Genomic DNA, 27,023 nt, shown 5'->3' on the forward strand with positions numbered 1-27,023 from the left:
AATGCCCACCATATCCAGCTTTGTTGAGACATTTAATTATTTACAGCCGATAACCCATCATTCCAACACAGCACGTAACATTCGGATGGCAAAAATCGCCCTTGGACACAGCCTTACAAATTATGTCGTCTTCCCTTGGATAAGGGTAGGCTGAATAAACTCCTTGCCGTCGAGGCATAAAGATGGAAGATGTACTGGGTTCAAGGGACCAAGCGCTCTCCAGTAGCTCTGAGTTATTTTTTGCTTCAGCGCAAAATAAGAAATCAAAGATTAAGAAACCAAAATGCAAAAAAACAAAATACTTCAAATACAGCACTTGCAACCAGCCGAGCACTGCACAAACATTGCATCTACCACAAAAACTCATTCACCGTCTGGTGCCGTATTGCACGCGCGCGTCAATTTAAAACCAGAGCCTGTCACGTGCGAGCCTTTCAACCGCCGCTCCCGCCCTCATAACCCACGTTTGCTTCTGCGCTCTGGCACGTGCCCATTGTCTCGTCTCTTTATGCCGTTGGGCGTCAAACGCTTCGTTATTGTTTGCCCTACTGCACAACGTGCTCACACGCCGGTTGCGACCCACCCCTCACGCGCCTTTGCTCCTTTCCCTTTCTGCGCCGCGCGATCCTGTGGGCAGTTGGCTGGGCCGAGAGCAACGGGCGAGCGCGGTCATGGCGTCGTGCTCTTCCGAGAGGGATATTGCTTGCGAAGCACAAATGAGTCACTCGGCGGAAATTGACTTGGACGATAAGAGCGCAGGAGAAAGTAGTGGGGCCAGTTGTGTTCGACCCCTGACTTCGTCTCCTCGGCCTGTGAGAGCGGCTCAGCGGGAGATGAAACGTAGACCGACAGAGTCCGAGGAGTTAGAAGAAGCGCACGCTCTGCCGCCGGTTTACGTGTCAACCGTCAAGTTCACCCCGGAGAGCAGGATGAACCTGTACTGTGATCAGATTTTAGCTTCGTGCAAGGTATTAGAGCATAAAGTAGCCCTGGCGGGAGAGGGAATTCCCGTAATTGGGAGGGGTTTAAAGAGTAGGGCCGAGTCGACTGAAAATTGCCCCCGTTAGGGCAAAAGAGGTGGGATGCACAGGCCAGAGTCCAGGACCAAAGGTTGCAGGAAGGGATGTGAGGCTGGAGGAGCGAGCAGGCCATGGAGGGATGATTGTAACTTTGGACTTTTGCTCGGCCCCATCTGATTTGCTTGTGAGCGTAAAGTGCACTTACATGCCTACCAGAAAAAGTGTAAAAGCTGACGAATTGTTCTAAAAATGTAGACACAGCCCTGAAACAAGCCAGGAACAGTCCCACATAATAGGCCTGTGACATGTATTTACACTGAAAGTGCAGTGGGCCTTATCATAACATAGCCTGTACTTTTTCCCAACATTCTGTCACTTGGATACAGAAGATTGTCACAAAACGTGTAGGGATTTTCCCTCATTACATGTGGATAAATTATGAGCTATTGTGAATATGTATTGGTGTGCCTGTTGCTAAATTGTTGCTGTCAGAATGGCATGGGTACACTTTTCTCCACACTTCCCCCCCTCCCCCCCCCCAGTTCACTTGCACCCCTGTTCCCTCTACCAGTTCACGCTAGCCCTCTTCTTCCCTTCTTGCTTCCGCTCACACTAGCACTCCTCTGCTACCTCAATAGTTTACACTGGGACTCAACCCCCCTCCCTGAAGTTATTTTCTGGATAAACTATCATGAGATCAAGAATTCCCGCTCACAGCTTGTAGCAAAGTTTCACTTTCCAGAACAGCAGCTTCAGATAGGGGTGAGGCGAGAAGGCAGAAGCAGGGAGCAACTGAATCAACAGGACACTTAAATCAGAAATGTTGACTCTCCATGTAAAACACAGGCATTTGGCATGTATGAGGACATGTTCATGCTATGCCCACCTCCCCCCCCCCCATAATGGGGGTGAATTTCTGTGGGTGCTCTCCCGCTTGTCTGCCATAACTTTGGCGGAAGAGACGCTGATATCCCAGAAAAACAGAATAAACATTTATGCTGTTTTCCTGGGGTTTCCACTGTGCTTTCACTGAAGTTACGGTGGACAAACGGGAGTACCTCCGCAGAAATTCACCCCATTGTTTTTATGTGTGGAATCTGCCTTTAATCCAAAAGCCATGTTCCAATCAATAATAATCTATACTTAGTGTTTTATCTCCCTGTAATTAACTGGATTGTTCATTGATAAAGTAGTATTTGTAAACAATTTTACAACACCAAGTTATAGTCCAGCAATTTTATTTTAAATTCACAAGCTTTCGGAGATTCTCTCCTTCCTCAGGTAAATGTTCAGGATCTCCTTGAGGCTTCAAGGAGATCCTGAACATTTACCTGAGGAAGGAGAGAATCTCCGAAAGCTTGTGAATTTAAAATAAAATTGCTGGACTATAACTTGGTGTTGTAAAATTGTTTACAATTGTCAACCCCAGTCCATCACCGGCATCTCCACATCAAAGTAGTATTTGACAATCATTACTTTGAAAATTTAAAAGCCATCAATTACATGAAACACCAATCGCTTTTAGACACTATCAAGATAAATAAAACAAACTGCAAATGCTGGAAATCTGAAATAAAGGCAGAACATGCTGGAAATACACAGATCAGTCAGCAGGTGAGAAAAGACAAGTTATGATGTCATAACCTGTCTTTTATAGCTTTTGACTGACTTTCTATGTATTTCCAGCATTTTCTTGTTTTATTTCTAGCACGGCATTTGCTGTCACTAAAAAAGATGAGACCCAAAGTAGAATAAAAGTGTCCTCATAAGCACTATGTATGTGCTATTTAAAACAATGGGTCGGTATATGGGAGTGATTTCACCTGACAGTTGTAAATTGCTCAAGATTTGATATTATAGTTCATGGCAAATCTGAATGCATTGAAATTAGTGCCATTGAAATCACTCCATGTAGCCATTATTTTCTACTACTGCTTGTCAGTGTAAGCATTCGTTGGTGTTTAATAGTGAACAGATATTCACGGTACAATAACCTGCATTTTATTGAACATCACAATATGTCATGTAAAGTTCAGATTTCAAGCAATTTTGAACTGAGGGCTGCTTCCAAAATGAAGCCTAATACTCAGCGGGTTTATGTAGGGTGCTAAATTCTTAAATGATAATAGCGCAGTGATTTCCCTGTTTGGATGGTGGCTTATTTATTTCTACGTGGCGATTGAACAAATTACGCTAATATTTGTTACTTTCTATTCCTTCATCAGCTCTGCCTTTTTGTAAATATAGCTTTGCAGACATCTTCAATATATGGCAGAAATCAGGGAGGAAGGGAAGGTGTATTTGGGGGGAGGCAGGTTGTCTGTGCTTTGAGGTAGATTAACACCATGGAAGTTCTCAAAAGTATCAGCATTTTGTGCATCCATTTTTCTTTTAAAGTTAAAATCTGCATTTTACTATGTACATTTGTTCACACAGAGGTGGAGTGATACCCAGAAATGTGGTTTGATGCCTGCTGTTGCAGCAGATGCCTACATTTCAAGTGGTCTTGAAGGAAATATCACACTGAGATATTTTTATGGTATATAAACAAGATTTCATAGAATCATAAAAATTACAGGATAGAAGGAAGCAATTTGGCCCATTGTGCCTGTGCTGGTGTCAGCTTTTCAACTGGAGCTATCTGATGGACTTACATTTCCCTTCCTTTTCCTCATACCCTTTTCAAATATTTATCCAGTTTCCCTTTAAAAAAACAAAATCTCATTTGCCTTTTTGTGGGCTTTTCTATCTCAATAGCCACTTGTGGTCACCGAATGCCAACCAGTATCTCTTTTTAATGAATCTTCACTGTACCTTTTCCATGACTTAATATCCTTCCTATAATATACGTAATACCCCAACTCTGACGGAATCAGTGTCTTGTACAAGTTCAACATCACTGCTTTTATATTCAATGCCTCTATGTATAAATCCCAGAATTTCATTTGCCCTTTTATGGCTTTTTCTACCTGGAACCTTGCCTTTAAAGATCTATCTATCTGCACCCTTAGATTGCTGTCTTTTCACACTGATGGAAGTATACTCTAAATGATATGATTCTTATCACTTCTTTTTGCCCAAAATGTGCTACTTTACATATCTCTACATTGAACTGCATCTTCTGGGACCCTGCATTTGCAAACCTCATCTGCAAAACTGCTCCGAACCTTCAGTCAGGATTGCTCGTCTTGCAGCCTGACCTCTTGCACTCTGCTAACCTGTCCTCTACAATCTTTCTCAAAGTTTACTATGCCCCTTTATTTCATATCATCAGCAAACTTCAATATAATTGTTCTTGTTCCTATGTCCTAATTATATAAATTGAAAACATAAGAGATCCCAGTACAGAACTTTAGGGTACATTATTCACATCCCACCAATTCAGTTTACTCTTACTGTTTGCCTTCTGTCCTCCAATCATCTCTCTATCAATGCAGCTACATTCACTTTAATAGTATTTCATGACATTGCAATTAAAATATAAGAACATTACTGGGGAGTATGCCCACAGACTGATCTACAGAATATCTGTACTTGATCGTCACCATAAAAATACTGCACTACTTTAAAAACTAGTCTGAATATCCCCTGAAGAATTGGGGTAAAATTACTGCTCCGTGCGTAGTATTAAGCCATGAAAACCAGAAAATCTCAGGTTTGATCCCTGTCTGTGCTGAATTAGTCGATCTCAACTGGGACTGCAGTTGGAGTGTTACTATTGGTCTTAGCACCTGAGCTATGGAGGGAAAGAGATCAGCTTGGATTCTCACCTCTAAGGTCCAGCTCCATCCTGCTAGAAAGTACGAGAGTGGAGGTCCAGTGAAGGCAGGATCTGGCTCAGTTGTGATTTCCTCAGTGATTGAGTAATCTACGAACAGCTTACACCTGAAAAATGGTAACTTGAATGAGATAATGGAGTGCTGCCATAGAGATGAAAATTGAAAAAATACAAAGCAAATTGAAAAATTTAACAAATTGTAAAATCCTGTAGTGCAACAGTTTTGATTGAATTGCAGGACATACTTGTTAAATGGATTGAATATATCAGTTGCCTGTCATTTATGTGGAATAAAACTATTTTAAAATATTAAATTCATTTCTATAAAGGCAGAAGAAGCAGATGAAGCTATGAGCAAGTACCTTACTGAAAAGCTACGTGCAAGAAGTACATGGTTAGGAGTGTGGAAAACAAATCCCGAGCTTTTCTTTGTAAAGTATGATGAAGGATCTATACCATATGTTGGTGTTTTGGTTGAGGTAGGTTACATTTTCTAAACTGACAATATTTGTTCACTACAAATTGCATTGAAATCACAGTGAATTCTAAAGCTATTTCTGTAAAATTTTATCAGTCCTTTAATAGGTTTGCCTGAGAGCAAAAAGGGAAGAAATATGATCGCCTGCCTTCAGTCCCTGTGCTAACTCTATCACTGGCACTTAATATTGAGAAAAGCTACCACCCTCATTACATGAAGAAAAACAAATTAAGGCCAATCACTTTTCCCCCCTCCACCCTCTTTCTCTGATGTGATTCAAATATGGCTGCTGTCATCCCTTTACTCTTTCACCCACTTGGTCATACTTTCCTAGGCAATACATGTGTGATCCTGGATAATGGTCACATGACGGGGGGAGGAATCGGAACAGCACCATATTCTGTTGTCAACTGACACCCACACATACAAACTTTGCAGCAGTGATTACTGAATAATTATAATGAGCAGGGTTCCCAGCATTGTTTTTTATGCCCTAGCCAGGGGCACTCAGGCCAAATGTTGTGTCCTTACCACTGCCTTGGCTGACTTAGCACTGACAAAAAATAGAATCTGGGAACTTTCCTGGTCTATCTGGCTTGGTACCGGGGCAGTCATATTTAAGAACTGTTGTATCAACAATATTTGATTGGAGGCAACGCAGACAGGGAGAAGGTTGGAAATTACCTGACTGATTCTGTTTTCCAGCTTTATTTCTGAGCTGCAAGGAGAAAGTACAGAAAAAATTGGGGAGGACAGGAAAGTTTATAGGAATTCATTCAGTTTATAGACTCAAGAACAAAATATACAAGTACAAAATTCACAAGCCTCAGACAAGATATGTGAAAAGTAGTTGATTTGGTGTCAAGACGTTTGACAGCATTGCTTGTGTTTTTTCCATTGGACATCGGGGAAGAATATTAATGTTCTTTAATATATGGGATCAAGATGTCGTACGGGAGGAAAGTCTTAGATAGAATAATCATACAGGGACTTTTGATGGAGTGGGCCTGATGGCCTGAATGTAATTCAGGATTTTCTTATGCCCTTATACTAAGTGCAGGGCACTTGTGAGTTTTTGTTGGCAGAGTGGAAAGTGATTTTCTTATAGGAAGTCAGTGATGGCTCAACATACTACTGAAGGAAAGTGGATTGTACAGGTCCCAACTTCAGTGAGAGAACGGTGTTATGAACTTCGGGTATGCTCTAGATATTCTGTTGGGTTCAGTGTCACTAATCTCTCCCGTAAGCGAATCCTGGATCAGGAGTTAACTGTTACTCCCCAATATCTTGTCATACAATAACATGACACATGCCATAACAACAACGACAAAGGCATGGATGAAGGTTTCAGTAGCAGATGAACTGAGGCGGGGCGGAGACGGGCGATGTTATGCAGGTGAAAGTAGGCGGTCTTGGTGATGGAGAAGATATGGGGTCAGAAGCTCAGCTCAGGATCAAATAGGACGCCAAGGTTGCAAAAAGTCTGGTTCAGCCTCAGATAGTGGCCAGGGAGAGGGATGGAGTTGGTGGCTAGGGAACAAAGTTTGCGGCGGGGACTGAAGACAATGGCTTTGGTCTTCCCAATATTTAATTGAAGGAAATTTCAATGTATTATATGAAGTGGATACCATGGACTCATATCTGAATACATTTGCTTCTCCAATCTTCTGGTAGGCAGGCTAATTAACACTTTAGTGAAATACTGCTAGATGCAAATTGTCAAGCTGCTTTATTTCATAGTCAGTAATTGAGCATACAGACTAACAGTTATTATAAATTTCACCTAACTTTGACTTAATTTCAGTAAACCTCCTTATAGTATAGAAAATAACAAATGTGTCACAGTCTCCCTGTTAGCAGGCTAAACATTTACTCTTTCTGGTCAGCCCTTTCTCTGAATCTGACCATTCCTATCTTTAACAGGGGAAATACATACGTCCCTTGTCTCCCTTAACAGATTTTACACAAATCTGACTCCAGATCATACATTTCTGTCCTTTTGTCCCTAGCTAGACAAGTAGCCAGAAGTTCAACCTCTGACCCCCTCTCTGTCTGGGCCAATTAATTCGGCTACCGCCGCCCTTGTTGACGTCTGCTGGAATTTACCACCTGCTGTTTCCCAAGTGGTTGGGTCTATCTCGATGTAATGAGTCTGGGATGAATCAGATGACTCCTGTTGTTTCAGTTGGAAGTAGTAGACAAGTAGAAACATTCCACAAGCTGGTTCATCTAGTTTTAATACACACCCCCTCCATACTCTGGCTGCCGTCAGAGTTTAATTCTTTGTGAGCTAGATTTAACTCAAAAGTAATAATACAAATGATACCAATCTCTTCTGTGGTCAAATGGTTGAAAATCCCAAAATGCAACAGAAGGTGACTTGCAAGAAAAATAGGAAAGAAAAACAAAACAGATATGGTGAAAAGATCCATAGAAATGAAAGAGATAGAAAAGCTGACTGACACAAAAAAGCAGGCAAAAATGGTTTCTTGTAATGTTTGCATGGAGCCTGCTTTAGTCTGCTACAATAAGTAGTGTCTAAATGGTTTAGAAACCTCTCAGCCTTTAAGGATGTGGTTTGGCTGGATGCCTAGATTAATGAAGTGACCCATAGCCAACAAAAGAGGAGGCTTTAGTGATAGAAAGCTGATGTGGGAGATGGGATTAGGTGGATAAAGAAAGTGGGTAGGCTTTCTGTTAATGAAATGTCATCACTCCACTTCCTCTTGCTTGCCCCCCATCATCTTTTCTAAATGGCACATTTTGTGTTGGTGTGGGAAAGATGGATTGTACATTCAAATAAATAAGCAGTTTGACCAGTTTATCTGGCTATTCTAAGTACCTCAGCAGGTGCAAATAATTCAAGACTTCCGGTCTCAAGGAATCTGGGGAAGGAAGCTTTCCCACTCCCATATTTAGATCTACAGCAGGAGTTAGAACAATGCCTTACTAGTCAGTGAGATCAGTTAACAGAGCTGGTGGTGTGATTACTTATTGTCTCCTTACCCTACACAGCTATCTTCCCTCCAGGAGCTGGGAGAATATCAAAATTTGCTGATGACATAAAAATAAGGGATTTGGCAACAACGAGGAGCACTATAAAGGATTCAGGAGGACATGCACAGACTAAAGGAATGGGCAGACAGTTGGCCGATGCAATTTAATGTGACGTAATACATTTTTGGGAGGAAAAATAAGGACTGGAACTATATGCTCAATGAAAAGACGCTGAAGGATGCAAGTGAATGGAGAGGCCTAGAGATTCAAATGCATAATTCCTTGAAAGTGCAAGTGCATGTAGAAAAAGCAATAAAAAACGACAATAGAGTTTTGAGTATTACAAATAGGGGCATAGACTATGAGAGTAAAGAAATAATTATAAAGTATTACGAAGCAATGGTTAGGTCACAGAATACTGTGCAGTTTCAGGTGCCCCATTATAGAAAGGATATTCAAGCCATAAGACCGCAGAGTGTAGATTCACCAGAATGCTGCCAGTGATGGGAAATTAGCTATATAGGGAGACTTGATATCCTGGGACTATTTCCACTAAAGCAGAAAAAGCCAAGAGATTTTTTAAAATTATGAATGGTTTTGATAGGGTGAATAACAAAGGCTATTTCTTCTGCTTAGGAAATCAGTGATGAGGATTGTAAGAGATTGAGGAGAGAGGTCAAGAAAAATGTCTTTATTCAGAGGGCTGAGATTTCTTTGCCACAGGGAATTTCTTTTGATGATTAGAATTCCTGCGTAGCCTCCCAGCTTAGAATATATATTGCTAAGTACTTTTAACTGAAAGAGGATTTCATTCTGTATTTGGTGGATTTATCCACTATATAAATGTTGCTTGGTTTCCATTTCTTCCTCCTATACGTGGACAGGGACAATGGGTAGAACTTACGCCAGTTTGCACTAGTCTTGTCTAGGCCCATCAGACGACACTGGTTTCTGTGTTACCACTGAGAAATTATTGATAGTACAGCCTACCACAGACTCTTGTGGTTTTCCATTTACAAACTAAATATAGGAAATTTCAAAAGCTATGATCCCTTCAAAGGCTGGATAACCGAGACAACTGTTCTCTCAGGGTACTATGCAAATAATGAGTAGGGCATTATTAAGCAGCTTCCCCTTAGGGACTTAGTAGAGATCACATCCTAGTGCTATGTCTCAGCATTGAAAGCTTGTCCAAACATATTTTAAGTTTTGTTAAGATGCTAGTTAATACTTCCCTAGCAATGGCACTGACCTAAAAAGGGCCATCCTTAGTTGTACAACATGCACTAGTGGAGCCCTGGAATGAAGAATTGAATTGAGTTGTCTTAGAGCAATTTGCTACTTTAGAGACCAATTCAATCACGTTTCCCTTTTTCTGAGAAGAGCGAAGGTGTAGGAGTATGTAGAGGAAGGACTCCATTATAGGAATTATCTCAGGCATTAGTTGCTGGGTACAATGATGATTCACCACATAGCATAGAAGGAATAATTATTGTACAACCACAAACACATCCACAAACAAGCAAGGATAATGCTATTGATTAGGTGGAGGTTGAAAGGCAATCTCACATAGTTGATCTCCACAGGGCATTAGCCTTTTACATAGACAGGACAAAAGATTTATATCAATACAGCCAGTAGTTGTCCATTTTATGCATTGGACTTCAGGTAAAATCATCACAAACAACAACTTAGAAATTGGGATATGGACTATAACTTCTAATGTTATTTGCAGAGTGGGGGGTGTACAAGAGTCCAGAGTTGGAGGAACACAGAGCTCTTGGGCGGTTGTAGGGTTGGAGGAAGTTACAGAAATAGGGAAGGCCGAAGCCATGGAGGGATTTGAACATGAGGATGAGAATTTTAGAATTGAGGTGTAGGTGGACTGGGACCCAATGTGAGTCAGTGTGCACAGCGGTGATGATTCAGCAGGCCTTGATACAGGTTAGAATACGAGCAACAGAGTCTTGGATGAGCTCAAGTTTACGGAAGGTGGAATAATGGAGTCTGGAGATAACAAAAGCATGGAAGAGGGTTTCAGCCGGATACGGTGAGGCAGGGTGGAGACGGTCAATGTTACAGAGGTGGAAGTAGATGGTCTTTGTGATGGAGAGGATATGGGGTCACATCAGTAAAGCTGAGCTTCAGCTAGTCTGCAGTCATAGGTCCATAGAGTCCCATCTGCTTAGTAGTACCTTGATGTACTCATCTTAGTGGAAGTTGAATTAACAAATGAATGAGGAAGAGTGTTAGATTGCCTGCCTTAGATGTGGTCTTCCTCATGCTTTGAAAGAATTCAGCCTCCACACGGAAAGCTTCCTTGCAGTTTGCCTCTTGTTTTACTTTCTTCCCTGGTATGGCTTGGAGCTACTCTGCTCTTTAATGTGTTACGTTTTCATCCTCTTGCAGTTACTTAGCCTACTCTAGCTATAAAATCAAAGTATGATGTAAACAAAGGCTTTGAGGATGGGAGGGAAGATTACCTGACCATGCAGAATAAAAAAATTCTTGAAGCGACTGTGTCCTCAAGTACTTTCCCCTTATGGGATGATGGTGATATCCTCTTTATATATGGAGCACAAACTTTTTTATTGAATGATGAAGGTCATACTTATTCTAGGCAATCTAACATTTTATGTTGCCTGTAATGCTTTGTAGGTTACGTGCAGGCCTCGACAGAGCCAGTCTTCTCATCTGCGAGCTACTGTATCAATTATAGAACCATATTCTTCTAATATCGCTAATCTGCCAAGAGAACTTGTTGAGGAAGTTTTGGACGAGTTAGATCACTGTGTTCCATTGTTGGAAGTTTATCCAATAGATGATCAGGATTCAGCTGTATGTAGCATTGCTCAAGCTCTGGAAAATGTTAGGTAAATACAAAAAATAAGCTTTTCCACATTGGTAACCACTTTAATTTCTATGGATTGTTACTCCAATTATACCTTTGTTAATGGCTTTTTCAGATTCTTTTATGACTTTCTGTGGAGAGATTGGGATGATGAGGAAGGCTGTGAAAATTACACTGCACTTATAGAGGAACGTATACGTTTGTAAGTCAATTCCATAAAATTGTTTCCAAAAGAGTAACAACTAAGGCCAATGAAAAATGCAGCGTTGAGCAAAGCTCAGTATTGTATGGTTCATGCATGAAAGTAAAATAAGAAATTAACTTGTTTTTGAAATAATCTATAAATCCCAATCAAGGGGTGAATGTGGCATGTGGAACCTCTAGGCATGGAGGGCCCAAGTACTGATGCAGTTTTGTTCGCCAACACTGTTTCTGGCACTGTTAAAACTTTAGGCTCCACTTTACTAGAGGCTCTACTTCTGGTCTACAGAGGCTTGGAGATGGTTTGAGAGCACTTTCATAACAGCTTCACTCATTTTAGTGGTGGCCAAGAACCTGTGCCCACACATAACTCTGGTCATTGGCAAGGAATATGCCAAGAATGAAGATACGGCAGAGGGAGAGACAGACAACTTCCCCTCATGATAAGGAGCCATTCGTCCCTCCCAGTCGTCAACCTCAGAGTGCTGCAGAAGAGGCAGGTAGGGGCAACAGCAGCCAACCAGTGCCAACTATTGATATTGATGGAAAACATATAGAGATGATAGACATAGATTTGATTCAACATGTTGGCATGGAGCAAGTGGAATATAGAGGCCCATGCGACTACTCTAGTAGGGGTGCAGGGCTGCTTTTAACCGATCAACCAGTATGCCTGGTTGTGCATCAGCCGGGGGCATTTCTCCTTTCTCGTCTTCTTCTTCCACAGTTACGGTGCAGGCTCATCTTCCCTGCTTGGGTTCCTCTACCCTCGTGGTGAAATTGTGCAAAGCACAGCTGACGCAAATTATCTTTAATTGTTTTTCGAGGCTGTAGAGTAAAACCACGCCCCTGAACTGTCCCGACATTGGAAGCGCATTTAACATTCAACAAGAATTTAGCTGGAGACATGAGCCTCTTTTTTCAGCCTTGGTGTGAAGGTTCCCGACTGGTATCAATGGACAAAGACATATCCCTGGTCCAGCAGCCATCCATCCATTCGACCTGCATCCTTAAAATGGTTGTGGCACTATTGACTGTTTCAAGATGAAAGCATCATGGCTGCTTCATGATTATGTTCAACAACTGTTGCATGTTGATCAAATGAAATCGGGGTCGATTTATAAATAACAATAGGTTGTTTGGTGCCCTGATGGCAACATGGGTGCCATCATTGAGGACTTTTGTGAACAACCATCTGGTAGAATTGCTGGGCTCTTTCCAGTTGTTCCCTCCTTTCCATTGAGAAAGCGACAAACATATAGGTCCTGGCAGATAAGACTGCAGTGACCTGTTTGGTGTATCGGTGCACAGATGACTAACTAATCTTGCAAATATCACCAGTAGTGGCTCGAAATTAACCAGTAGCATAAAAGTTCAATTCAGTGGTGACTTTAACTGCAACAGCAAGACTGTCCCTAAGTTGGATGTCCTCTGAAGGTCAGGCTTCAGTAGATGGCACAACTCTGTGACTGCTTTGCTGCTGATTTGTAGATGGTAAAGGCAAGTCTCTTCCAACATGCCCAAAACGTCTGCCTGGGTCACATAATGTAATTTATAGGCTTCTTGCGTGTGGGTGCCAGGCGCCTGCTGTGCCAACACAACAGCCTCTTCTCCCTGTGCAGGAATTCCTCTTCTTCCTTTAAATCTGATGTGGAGATGCCGGTGATGGACTGGGGTTGACAATTGTAAACAATTTTACAACACCAAGTTATAGTCCAGCAATTTTATTTTAAATTCACAAGCTTTCGGAGGCTACCTCCTTCGTCAGGTGAACGATGTGAAAAATCCTTTAAATCTAGGATAGCCATTGGTAGGCCCAAGAGAATGCTATGGTCATCACTGCTTGCAGCTACACAGACAATGCTGTGGGAGGTGTGTACCAAAGGAGTGCTCAATTGAAGGAAAACAGCTGTAAGTAGCAGAGAAAAAAATAAATAATGCAGAAAGTCAAAAACGGTATTCAGAATCCAAGGCTCACAAATAATGTCAACCGAGCTTTTAATGGTGGAGTTTTTCAACAGACAGCTTTCAGGGCCCCCAGAATCTGTTTTATTACAGGCGCTCAACGAATCAAGTTCTGTTGCAAAACAGCAAGGGAAATCCAGAGTGGTACCACTTTGCAACAATTTACATAATTTTTTGGAGCCTAATGTGGCCATTGCCGAGTCTACTGAGGACTAACAGCCCAATTTCACAGCTGCTGATAAGAGGCTACTCCCCAAGTGGAACTGGCCCTAGAAAATCTCATGGTCAGAAAAGGTCGTGGGCTTGATTTTCCTCATCTGCAACAATAGGGGTGGACCTTTGGTAGGGTGGGGCTTCCATCAATTCCTCGCCTGCGCTCCTTACTCTAACCTAAGGACAGTGCCAGCTGGAGAGGCATTAAAAAATATATATTTTTTGAAATAGCCACTAAGGTGTAAATTAATTTGTGTATAACATCATCCCGTTATTTGCATCCTATTATGATATACCTGCCCATATTTGTCAGATAGATCATACATCCAACACCATTTCCAAGGGAAATCCTGGAAGTGTTGGTGGGGATCCAGCGAAACAACAATTTCCCTCCCCCATCTGCCCAGGTTACACAAGTTTATTAGATTAACAAGTGAATAAAGTCAGCCCTGTGAGGTCTATCTAGTCTACCTTCTTGCTGTCCCAGCAATTGTAACGAATGATGTGCTTTTCTTCAAGATTTTTGTCCAGTTTGACTTTGAAGAGATCTAGGATACCTGTCCCTACAAGCTCCTGTGGTAAGCTATTCCTAAAATCAACCCTCCCAGTGAAATAATGCTTTCTATGTTCCACCTGAATCTACCCTTTTTCAGCTTATACTCACGTCTCATTCTGTTCTTCTACCAAATCAAATATGCTTGATATCCTCTACAACCCTGAGCCTTATTAATTTAATTAATTCCATCATATCTCACCTCAGTCATCTCTCCAACAAGAAGAGTCCCAGTTCTGTGAGTCTGTTTTCATATATTTTATTATTTAGTTCCCTAATCATTCTAGTAGCTCTTCTCTGTACCTTTTCCAGCGCAGCTACATCCTTCCTGTAGTGAGAGTTCCAGAACAGCACACAAAATTCCAGATGCAACCTAACCAGCAGAATAGAGTGTCAGGATAACCTGCAATATATACCATATTCTACTTTTTATGCATCCTACCATTACCATTTGTTTTTAGCATGGTGAGAAATTAAAAAATAGCAGAAATGTTCAGAATCATAAGCACCGATTTTAACTCAGGCCAGGAGTCGTGCGGATTGGGAACAATACAGACGACAAACTATCCGTACCTTGGCACGTGAGGCCCAGGAGATTTTAACTCCTGAAAGGTCAGTCTTTTACCCAAACCCGGTAGCCGATGGGCAGGAAGCCACTGCCCGGTACCCGAAGGTATGTTCGCAGTAACCGTAAAAGCGGTTGGGAGCAGGTTCAGGAGGGCCGCGCAATGGGGAGAAGGGTGGGAACCAGGGGTAGGAGATGCTTAAACTTGCCTTGTGGGGCTCAGATGTCTTGGCCCTACAGGAAAGTTTTAAAAAAAAAAAAGAAAATCCACTTGGATTTGGTGCAAGTATGTCCCACAGGCCAAACGTTATTTTAACTTTACTTTTACTTTGCGTCTCACCTAACCTAGCAAAATACAATAGGTGCTGGAAATCTGAAACAAAAACAGAAAATGCTGGAGACACCAGGCAGGTCAGGCAGCATCTGTTGAGAGAATGCAAATCAGTTGACTTTGTGGGTATAGACCTTTCTTGAGAAATATTATCTGTTTCAACATTTTTTGTAACTTTAAAATCACTTTCCTTATCTGTTTTATTCCTCCTCGCGAATCCCATTATCTGTTTTGCTTTTTACCCATTCGAAAGCCAAAAGTGTAAAGATGTCATAGAAATGGAAAAAGAATTGTGTGTTATTTTGGATCACTCACTGAAAGTATTCATGATGTGGAGATGCCGGTGATGGACTGGGGTGGACAAATGTAAGGAATCTTACAACACCAGGTTATAGTCCAACAGTTTTATTTGAAAATCACAAGCTTTCGGAGCTTTCCTCCTTCATCAGGTGTGTGAAGGTTTCCATAAAAGCACCGCATATATAGTCACAGAACAATGCCTGGTGATTACAGATAATCTTTCCAACTGCCTGTTATCACACCTCTGCATGCATGGTGTTCAGTCAGGGGAACATTACACCCAAGACCACTGAATACGCAAGCGGTCAGATTACAAAGACAGACAGACAGAGAGAGAGAGAGACAAAGAATGGCCAGTTCTATTAAAAACAGATAACTTTTTTTTCCCCCTAGTGGGGTTACATGTAGCGTGACCTGAACCCAAGATCCCGGTTGAGGCCGTCCTCATGGGTGCGGAACTTGGCTATCAGTTTCTGCTCAACGATTTTGCGTTGTCGTGTGTCTCGAAGGCTGCCTTGGAGAACACTTACCCGAAGATCGGAGGCTGAATGTCCTTGATAGCTGAAGTGTTCCCCGACTGGGAGGGAACCCTCCTGTCTGGTGATTGTTGTGCGGTGTCCGTTCATCCGTTGTCGCAGTGTCTGCATGGTCTCGCCAATGTACCATGCTCCGGGGCATCCTTTCCTGCAACGTATGAGGTAGACAACGTTGGCCGAGTCACAGGAGTATGAACCATGTACCCGGTGGGTGGTATCCTCTTGTGTGATGGTGGTATCTGTGTCGATGATCTGGCATGTCTTGCAGAGGTTGCCGTGGCAGGGTTGTGTGGTGTCGTGGACGCTGTTCTCCTGAGAGCTGGGTAATTTGCTGCGAACGATGGTCTGTTTGAGGTTGGGTGGCTGTTTGAAGGCGAGTAGTGGAGGCGTGGGGATGGCCTTAGCGAGGTGTTCGTTGTCATCGATGACATGTTGAAGGCTGCGGAGAACATGGCGTAGTTTCTCCGCTCCGGGGAAGTACTGGACGACGAAGGGTACTCTGTTGGTTGTGTCCCGTGTTTGTCTTCTGAGGAGGTCTATGCGATTTTTCGCTGTGGCCTGTCGGAACTGTCGATCGACGAGTCGAGCGTCATATCCCGTTCTTACGAGGGCGTCTTTCAGCGTCTGTAGGTGTCCATCACGTTCCTCCTTGTCTGAGCAGATCCTGTGTATTCGCAGGGCCTGTCCATAGGGGATGGCCTCTTTGACGTGGTTAGGGTGGAAGCTGGAAAATTGGAGCATCATGAGGTCGTCCGTGGGCTTGCGGTAGAGTGAGGTGCTGAGGTGCCCATCTTTGATGGAGATTCATGTGTCCAAGAAAGAAACCGATTCTGAGGAGTAGTCCATGGTGAGTTTGATGGTGGGATGGAACTTGTTGATGTTATCGTGTAGTCTCTTCAGTGATTCTTCGCCGTGTGTCCTTAGGAAGAAAATGTCGTCGATGTATCTGGTGTATAGCGTTGGTTGGAGGTCCTGTGCAGTGAAGAAGTCGTGCTCGAACTTGTGCATGAAAATGTTGGCGTATTGGGGTGCGAATTTGGTCCCCTTGGCTGTTCCGTGTATTTGGGTAAAGAACTGGTTATCGAAGGTGAAGACATTGTGATCCAGGATGAAGTGGATGAGTTGTAGGATGGCGTCTGGAGATTGGCTGTTGGCTGGAGATGAGTTGTAGGATGGCGTCTGGAGATTGCCTCCACTACTCGCCTTCAAACAGCCACCCAACCTCAAACAGACCATTGTTCGCAGCAAATTACCCAGCTCTCAGGAGAACAGCGTTCACAACACCACACAACCCTGCCACGGCAACCTCTGCAAGACATGCCAGATCATCGACACAGATACCACCATCACACGAGAGGACACCACCCACCAGGTACATGGTTCATACTCCTGTGACTCGGCCAAGGTTGTCTACCTCATACGTTGCAGGAAAGGATGCCCCGGAGCATGGCACATTGGCGAGACCATGCAGACACTGCTACAACGGATGAACGGACACGCACAACAATCACCAGACAGGAGGGTTCCCTCCCAGTCGGGGAATACTTCAGCAGTCAAGGACATTCAGCCTCCGATCTTCGGGTAAGCGTTCTCCAAGGCGGCCTTCGAGACACACGACAACGCAAAATCGTCGAGCAGAAATTGATAGCCAAATTCCGCACCCATGAGAACGGCCTCAACCGGGATCTTGGGTTCAGGTCACGCTACATGTAACCCCACCAGGAGGAAAAAAAAGTTATCTGTTTTTAATAGAACTGGCCATTCTTTGTCTCTCTCTCTCTGTCTGTCTTTGTAATCTGACCGCTTGCGTATTCAGTGGTCTTGGGTGTAATGTTCCCCTGTCTGAACACCATGCATGCAGAGGTGTGATAACAGGCAGTTGGAAAGATTATCTGAAATCACCAGGCATTGTTCTGTGACTATATATGCGGTGCTTTTATGGAAACCTTCACACACCTGATGAAGGAGGAAAGCTCCGAAAGCTTGTGATTTTCAAATAAAACTGTTGGACTATAACCTGGTGTTGTAAGATTCCTTACATTTGAAAGTATCCAGTCATTGTCAAGCTGTTCCCAACAAGACACATCAAGTACTGCATGCAACTCAAATGTATTTGATTATAAGTAGAAACAAATTAATCTAACCTTGTGTAGTGCATTGGTGAGGCTACATTGGAAGATTGTGTGCTAAGTTGGATGTTCTGTCTTCAAAGGTACATTGATGTATTCAAGAGGGTTCAGAGGAAAGTGACGAGGTTAGTTCCAGGATTTAGATCCCTGAGCTATGAAGAGAGACTCAGCGAATTGAAATAAAAAAAAATACATTTAAGAAGAGAGATGATTTAAGCCTTTAAAACACTTGGGAACAGGCTATTTAACTTTGACTGTGATTGTAAAATATAGGCAAGAAGTACAAGCCTCAAACAAGTCCAAACCACAAATGAAATATTTTTTCCCACAGTTTGTGAATATGTAGTACGGACTGAGCAAAAGCTGTTAATGATGTAATGATTAATACCATTAAAAAGAGTTGAATCAATATCTGGTTAGGAGTGGGATTGAAGTTTAAAAGGGTAAGTATTGATAGAGATAAGTAAGTGATCTGTGGAACAGAATTGAGACCTGAGCTCCTGTGAACATGGAAATGTAATTCCATGGGAAACCATCAATCAGGTTGAATAATAGATAGATATTTTGGAATTTTATTTGATTGTGTTTAGGTAGCAGGGAGAAATTTTGCACGACCATTGCACAGGAGCTTAAATAAATTGGGTAGAGTCCATAATGGATCAATTATACATTGTCTGTAGAAGGAACAGGCTCTATGGGTCAAATGCCCATTATGTTAGTGCATGATATGGTCTGTTTCATAGATCATGTGGTTGTATCCTGTTGTGACTATATAGATGTATGTGCCTGTCTGCTGTTATATACAGCTTTCATGTGATGCCTTGTGCAAAGGCACATAAAGCACTGTGCATCTGGGTATGTTCAGGTCCACATAATTTGTTTCTTTTAACTTCTTGAGTTTCAGATGATTATCAGAGGATACTGAATAGGATGGAGGGAGAAGGAGGTGTAACTATTGTAAGGGACGTAGAGTAAGAAGTTAAATTCAGGAATGTAAATGAAGAACATTAGGGCAAGCTAGGATATGGAGCTTCAGCGATAGAAGTTGCACTGATGGTTAATGAGATGAAAATAGTACACACAAGGGCTGAGGCAGCAGTCTATAGGAATGAAACATTGCTGTTGATAACAGTTTAAATGAATGGAGTGACGTACTTTACTAGTATTCTAAATTTGAAGACAAACCAGCCTCAAAGGTGGGACTGCTCCACTACAGATTATCATGATGTTTTGTTTAAATGATAAATTTTGTGTAATTGTGAAAGAGATAAATCAGTATTCTTTCCAGTTCATCTGCCAACCTGCGGATACTGTCCCTTCATTGTCTCACTTAAGTGAGTGAAAGAATTAGAAGGTTTTTTTTAAGCTATAATTTTTTTTTTTTTATTCGTTCATGGGATGTGGACATCGCTGGCGAGGCCGGCATTTATTGCCCACCCCTAATTGCCCTTGAGAAGGTGGTGGTGAGCCGCCTTCTTGAACCGCCGCAGTCCATGTAGTGAAGGTTCTTCCACAGTGCTGTTAGGAAGGGAGTTTCAGGATTTTGACCCAGCGACGATGAAGGAACGGCGATATATTTCCAAGTCAGGATGGTGTGTGACTTGGTGTTGTTCCCATGTGCCTGCTGCTCTTGTCCTTCTAGGTGGTAGAGGTAGCGGGTTTGGGAGGTGTTGTCGAAGAAGCCTTGGCGAGTTGCTGCAGTGCACCCTGTAGATGGTACACACTGCAGCCACGGTGCGCCGGTGATGAAGGGAGTGAATGTTTAGGGTGGTAGATGGGGTGCCAATCAAGCGGGCTGCTTTGTCCTGGATGGTGTCGAGCTTCTTGAGTGTTGTTGGAGCTGCACTCATCCAGGCAAGTTAAGAGTATTCCATCCTGACTTGTGCCTTGTAGATGGTGGAAAGGCTTTGGGGAGTCAGGAGGTGAGTCACTCGCTGCAGAATACCCAGCCTCTGACCTGCTCTTGTAGCCACAGTATTTATATGGCTGGTCCAGTTAAGTTTCTGGTCAATGGTGACCCCAGGATGTTGATGGTGGGGGATTCGGCGATGGTAATGCTGTTGAATGTCAAGGGGAGGTGGTTAGACTCTCTTGTTGGAGGTGGTCATTGCCTGGCACTTGTCTGGCGCGAATGTTACTTGCCACTTATCAGCCCAAGCCTGGCTGTTGTCCAGGTCTTGCTGCATGCGGGCTCGGACTGCTTCATTATGTGAGGGGTTGCGAATGGAACTGAACACTGTGCAATCATCAGCGAACATCCCCATTTCTGACCATATGATGGAGGGAAGGTCATTGATGAAGCAGCTGAGGATGGTTGGGCCCAGGACACTGCCCTGGGGAACTCCTGCAGCAATGCCCTGGGGCTGAGATGATTGGCCTCCAACAACCACTACCATCTTCCTTTGTGCTCGGTATAATTCGAGCCACTGGAGAGTTTTCCCCCTGATTCCCATTGACTTCAATGTTACTAGGGCTCCTTGGTGCCACACTTGGTCCAATGCTGCCTTGATGTCAAGGGCAGTCACTCTCACCTCACCTCTGGAATTCAGCTCTTTTATCCATGTTTGGACCAAGGCTGTAATGAGGTCTGGAGCCGAGTGGTCCTGGCGGAACCCAAACTGAGCATCGGTGAACAGGTTATTGGTGAGTAAGTGCCGCTTGCTAGCACTGTCGATGACACCTTCCATCACTTTGCTGATGATTGAGAGTATACTGATGGGGCGGTAATTGGCCGGATTGGATGGGTCTTGTGGTGAAACTACAGGAGTTACTGTACTGTACTGGTCTACAAATGAATCTCTCACAACCTTATCTTTGGCAGCATTGTGAATAAGGACTGCCATAAGATCCTGTTTGGACTCTTTCACAATGCTGATCATAAAGGACGTAAAATCACAATTTGATCATAATTAACAAGTCTGTAATTTGATGAAAGTTTCCTCCGGTAAAACAAATCTGTGTGCTCTCACCCACAAACATGTGTTCCTTCAATAAAAGAATAATGTTGAAGAATGGAATGTTTGCTATAAAGCCTATAACTACAAGAGGTTGATGATCAGAATTCACATGCTTTGTGAAGCAAACAGTAGTTTACATGATTTTTTTCTCAGTGACTGAGTTCTCTTAGGAAGTCTATACTGAGAAAGACAGACACTTCAGAGCATTGACATAGTACAGAGTTGTGCTTGGCATCGCTGATGAACAGATTAGGAAAAAAGGATCCCTGCCTTTATGGGCAGACACTGTTCTTCTTCAAAGCTTTTCATCAATCTGCACAAAGGAGGTATTGGACCATTTGTACTATGTCACATAACTGAAAAAGTATGGTACCCAACCTTAAACAAAATCTTTAAGGGTTGCGAGGATTTCAAATTCCAGGCACATCTCGTTCTTAAAAGAAAGCACCTTTGACTCAGGAACTTTACTGTTTACAGATTGAATTCATCAAAACTGGAAAACACAGGACACCAAAGTGCATTCAAAACTAAAACAAATATGGATGAAGTCAACTGGAATAACTAGAAAGGCAGTATTATACAGCCAGGAAAGGATGGGAGCCATGCAAGAAAATTATCTTTCATGTCATAATGCCATGCTAGCAAATTGTTACATTCTGTTAAAAGAAATACCCGCACATGCAGGATGGCCACTTGGGCAAGGGTTCCCAGTGCCTATGGAATTGCCTCCCAGTAATATTCACTGACTTCAGCAGTGGAGAAAATTGGCAAAAGAAAAAAAATTGCCTGCAGAAAATTACATTCAACTTCTGCTTGAACATGGCAAAAGAATTTGTGACCGGACATACTTGGTTAATTGCCTTCTTTCATTGTCACAGACATTGACTTCTTTTGAAAGCATTCAAAGGCAGGCTAGAGAAGCAGCATTTCTCTTCACGTATACGAGGAATAAACACACCAAGATTGTGAGGCTCCTTTCTCCATATTTGACTTTTTGAAGTCAACCGGATCATTGGAGGGCTTGAAACCATGGAGGAAGTGTAACTTTTTTGTATAACCAGAACAGGAACTCCTGTATATAATTTGTTTTTCTTAGATTTTCCAAAACGATGTTCAAATTTTGACTTCCATCTGGAACTTTTTTGAATTTCACTGAATTGCATAATCGACTGAATGTATGTACTCTTCAATAGAATATTATTTTGTCAGCCATTTCATTTTTTTTATATACAGGAGTAAGTATAATTTCAAAGTCAAGAGTTGTAAAAAGGTAACATTTTGTATTCTTCAGTGTAGTGTGGATAATATGGATGTAACAATTTAAACTGTCATCGCTGGACTTAAGGATACAAGTACAATTAGAAGAAATGTTTTACATTCTTCGATGACTTACCAAATTTTTCAAGTGGGCAATTGAATCATAGAGATCAGGAAGGCTCCATCCTCGGTTTGTGCTGAGTGAGCTCATTTCAGCCACAGTGATAGTAGGGGTGCTGCCCATAGGTTAAGGCGGAGAAAATCAGTTGGGATTTTTGCTCTTGATCCCTTTCTAAAAGTGCACATGCGTGGACATCAGGTGAGAACGGAATTGGGCTCAGCTGCAGTGTCTTTGACATTGTAAAGCCTGCTGACACTCATTGTAAAGGCTAATACATGAAAAATTGCCCATCCGTTAGAGAACCCATCCAATTTTCATTTACATTTATCATCCAAGTGGTGAAAATTATCCCCAACATCTTCAAGGGAGGAGAGAAAATTGTTGAGGAAAATATTTTAAATGTTTTTTGCCACAGATTGTGTGTAGTGGACTCCCATTGAAAATAGTTAAAACTTTGTAGATTAGCACCATTTAAACATGCTGCATAAACAAAGCGATTGAAGAATTATAGAGATGGCTGTAGACATAGATGGTCAAATAATGTACAGAACACTATTACTTTAGTCCTCCTGGGACCATTAATGCTGTCTGGAATGGAATGAATAATCTGAATTCTAATGTCTAATTGATATCATGAAAGTTTAGCTCATTCGGATGGGGAATAATTTCATCAAGTTTTCCTCTTAATGGTTTATCTGTTACTCACCTCACTCAGGAAATTTAGTTTGGGAACATTCATGATGATTTAGGTTCTATGTGGTCCCTTGATAACAGCATGGTTGAATTACCTTTTCTCATTACATACTTATGTTCATATCTGTACGAGATATAAATCAATGAAAGGGTTAATGACTGCTGTTGAAGACTAGTATTCCATTAACTGAATTGTGATTCTGCCTAAAAGTTTATTTTAAAATATTCTAGCAGGTGGAGAATGCCATTCATGGTTAGAGGTTATACAATAGGTAGCAGACTTTACCAAACTATTATTAAACTACTGTAGTATATTAAGTAGTTTTGTTTCATGTATTCATTTGCTTATTTTCTTTAACATTCTTAGATTTTATGACATTCAAGATGGAACGATACCGGGCCCTGTAGGCCAACGTTTCAAAAGAACACTGGAAAAATATAGGAACAAACGCGTGGAGCTGATAGAGTACCAAAGCAATATCAGAGAGGACCCATCGGCAGCTGAAGCAGTGGAATGTTGGAAAAAATATTATGAAATCCTAATGATTTGTGGACTGTTAAAAATCTGGGAAGATTTGCGTCTTAGGTAATAGCATCAAAATGGATCATCTTCATTATGTAACATTTAATGCTAAATTATATCATGTTGAAGGTTTACTGCATAATTTCTCTCCCCCATCCCACATATAATTTTTCCTCTCTTCCTTAGCCTTTTCTTACTAGGCACCATTCAGTTACCTGTGTGAATTGAAATCAAATGGTCTGATTTCAATCCAATGATAATTTTACTCTTGAATTGGCCAATTATGTGCTCGACAGCTGCTTGGGAAACCCCGCCAGTTTTATCTCTCATCCTTGTTTGATAGTCACCTCTTCCTGACAGCCCAAACAACAATGGAAACTCACAATGTGGGAAATTGTAAGCATCAACTGCATTCTACAATTCTGGTACATCTCCCTGCAATGGTTTATCTTATTTACCAAAGTGGGCACTTCTCCCACTTTGAAATATGAGTCTGCATATATTAACTTTGAACTGAAAATTTAAAATGGTGGGTATAGGCAATATCCCAATTTTTCCAAACCTGTACTTTTAACATAGCACTAACTTAGCTGTTATATTTTTAAATTATTTTTGATGTAAACTGTGATACATCATGAATGTATCTTTATACCAGTTATATAGTTAATTTCAATATGTACAAAAGTCTTTATTTGCCATCCTATTGGTAATCCTTAAAAGAATCTGTGCTTATGTTGGGGTAGGCAGATGCCAGACCCCAATCCTTATCCAAAACAGGCAGCAGCTTATAGAAAATAAATATTTTTTGAATGATTTGACAAAGGAGTTCTTATTTTTTTGCTATACTTTTGCACATGGGTCTTTGCAGTCTTCTGCAGACAAGTTGTGTTCTTCAACCTCGTCTATATCAGTGCTTGTAGTTGTGAGGGCGCAGTGTAGTTTCTTGTTTTTAAGTGTTTTGTGCGTCTGTGTCGGTTGTTTTCCAACAGTAGTGGTTCTATATTGTTGTGGAGGTTGGTCTTATTTTCCATTTCGAGAGTTTGGTTTGATTTGTTGTATTTCCTGAATCTCATTCTGCGGTGATACTGGTAGAGCCAGTGAAATTTGTCGATTTGAAAGTTGAGTGCATCATCTACTTTGTAGTTCTAATACTGATATGTTTTATTCTAAATGTTATTGTTTAGTATGAAAGGGGATTTTCAATTTTAAAATTTGTTTTTAAGTGGTTGCTTATTTCTGCTCTCGCTGTCTTGAGTGCATTCAAAGTTGTACTGTTTGCAGCATGATTTTGACATCATGTTTTTTGATTCATTTGACAGCCCTGCGTGCTCTCTCAAGACACTATCACATCATTAAAAAGTTCTGGTGGTCACTTGTGGGGATTGTACCCATTGATTTGGGGGCTAATCTATTGTATAAACATTATGCTGAATCTTTCTAAGCGCTAGCAACAAATCAAGCATTAAAAATTGATTTGTTTCATTTGTTTTCCATGTTCAGAGCTTAAATTCAGATTTTTTTTCTCGTCCTGTGTGGCAATTTTTGTTTGGGATTAAAAATTGATTTATTTTCTAAAGGTATATCATTTTGAATATTAAATCAAATGTCTTGCAAATTCAGATGTTTATTGCAGTTGTGTAGATGCTTTCATTTTACTCTGTTGGAGACTAAAATGCTAAATGAAAATTCTGTTAGCTACCTAGGATGGGGGTAACTATTTATTTTAATGTTTATATTGACTTTACAAAGATATTAATTTTTAAAAAGTACAAGGCAATTCTTGTATAAGTAAAAAACCTGTAAGTCACACATTTGCATGATGTCTGCCTACAGTTCCTGTAGTACACCACACATGTAAGGCCAACAGCAGCCTTTTCCATTCTTGCTTGGTTTTGGTTAGTTACAGCAACTGTTCCCCTTCTAGAAGCTGCCATCGCAATTGTTGAAGCAGAGTCCATAAATCATTTTAAAAGAGAATTAGATAGTTACTTGAAAAAGAGGAACATCAAAGGGTATGGTGAGTGGGCAAGAGAGTGGGATAAGAGTAGGTGGCTTATTTGAAGAAAATTACTGACACAGACTTGATGGGACGAATGCTTGTTTCTGAGCTGTGATTGTAAGCTCCTTCTCCACATTGTTATGCCAGATTATTCTTGACCTTCTATTCTTCCTTTTCTATTTGGCTATCATTTCAGGACTTCATACAGTGTTGTGAAATTTTGCATCCTGAGCGCATAGCCTTGTCAGCTGAGACATTTTTGGGTTGCAAATTGAGTACGAGCAGCTGCTTTGTTCTTTCTCTGACTATCCTGTTTATAACATATCTTCCAGCTGATTCTGAGAACATTGGGAAGAGATTTGATGTTGAAGTATTACGGTTCTTCTCAATATCCTTTTGTAATTGATCAGGTTTCAGTCCTATATAGTTTGATGTTTGTTTTGAGGGTTAGTCTAGTATTATTCCAGATGTTATTCAGTTTGTTAAAAGCTTTGTCAACTCTAGCTGATAACTCTTTTCCGATATTAGCATTGCTGCATATAAGAATATAACATAAGAACATAAAAAAAGGAGCAGGAGTAGGCCATACAGCCCCTCGAGCTGGCTCCACCATTCAATAAGATCATGGCTGATCTTTGACTTCAACTCCACTTCCTCGCCCGATCCCCATTTCCCTTGATTCCCTTAGAGTCCAAAAATCTATCAATCTCAGTCTTGAATATACTCAACTACTGAGCATCCACAGTCCTCTGGGGTAGAGAATTCCAAAGATTCACAACCCTCTGAGTGAAGAAATTCCTCCTCGTCTCGGTCCTGAATGGCCGACCCCATATCCTGAGACCGTGCCCCCTAGTTCCAGACTCTCCTCAGCCAGGGGGAAGCAGCCTCTCAGCATCTACCCTGTCAAGCCCTCTCAGAATCTCATATGTTTCAATGAGATCACCTCTCATTCATCTAAACTCCAGAGAGTATAGGCCCATATTATATATTTCCATGAAGAAGTCTGCATTCTGTAATGCCGTTCCTCTGATCTTGATGTTAACATTAGTTCTAACAGTCATGATTTTAGTTTTTATCAAAGAGAGCTTTAACCTGACGATGCCCAATTTTGTTGTTGATGTCTGCTTTTCTTTGCATTTGTTCTTCAGTTTCTGCCAATAATATTCCAAGTTTGGGGGAAGGAACAATTTTTATCTTCTTACTGTCCTGTTTGTGCTCAAAAACAGGGCGATAGCAGACGGAAAATAAAATGCCTGTTCCTGCCGTCCATTTACCGCTGCTTTTACAGATGCCCTGATTTTCTGGGGGACATAATTGCTGGTGGCCAGAGATACCCTCTGAAACAGGTGGGAACTTCATGAATATATTCAAGTCAGAGTCAATTAATGTCGTTACGACAACGACGCTATTTTCCAACCTTACTACCTGACTAACACCACTTCCTGCTTCTGCCTATCAACTAAGGGCAGTAAAAGCCTTGAAGTGACCATTTTGAATGTTATTTAAAGGGATCCTCAGCTGTTCTCAGGTAAAGCTTTCTAGAGCTTTTGGAAACAT

At 41.6% G+C, this 27,023-nt stretch overlaps 1 protein-coding gene across 1 annotated transcript in view; it reads left to right on the forward strand.

Annotated features, from left to right (window-relative positions):
• Window positions 1–671: 671 nt before the first annotated feature.
• The window catches only part of LOC137324902 (testicular spindle-associated protein SHCBP1L-like), a 42,512-nt gene continuing 16,160 nt past the window's right edge, over window positions 672–27,023 (forward strand). The window contains exons 1-5 of the mRNA XM_067989594.1: window positions 672–968; window positions 5,127–5,276; window positions 10,931–11,145; window positions 11,239–11,325; window positions 23,312–23,530. Coding sequence (XP_067845695.1) covers window positions 672–968; window positions 5,127–5,276; window positions 10,931–11,145; window positions 11,239–11,325; window positions 23,312–23,530 — 968 coding nt within the window. The remainder of the gene's footprint in view (window positions 969–5,126; window positions 5,277–10,930; window positions 11,146–11,238; window positions 11,326–23,311; window positions 23,531–27,023) is intronic.

This window comes from Heptranchias perlo, chromosome 9 (genome assembly GCF_035084215.1).
Source record: "Heptranchias perlo isolate sHepPer1 chromosome 9, sHepPer1.hap1, whole genome shotgun sequence".
Lineage (NCBI taxonomy): Eukaryota > Metazoa > Chordata > Chondrichthyes > Hexanchiformes > Hexanchidae > Heptranchias > Heptranchias perlo.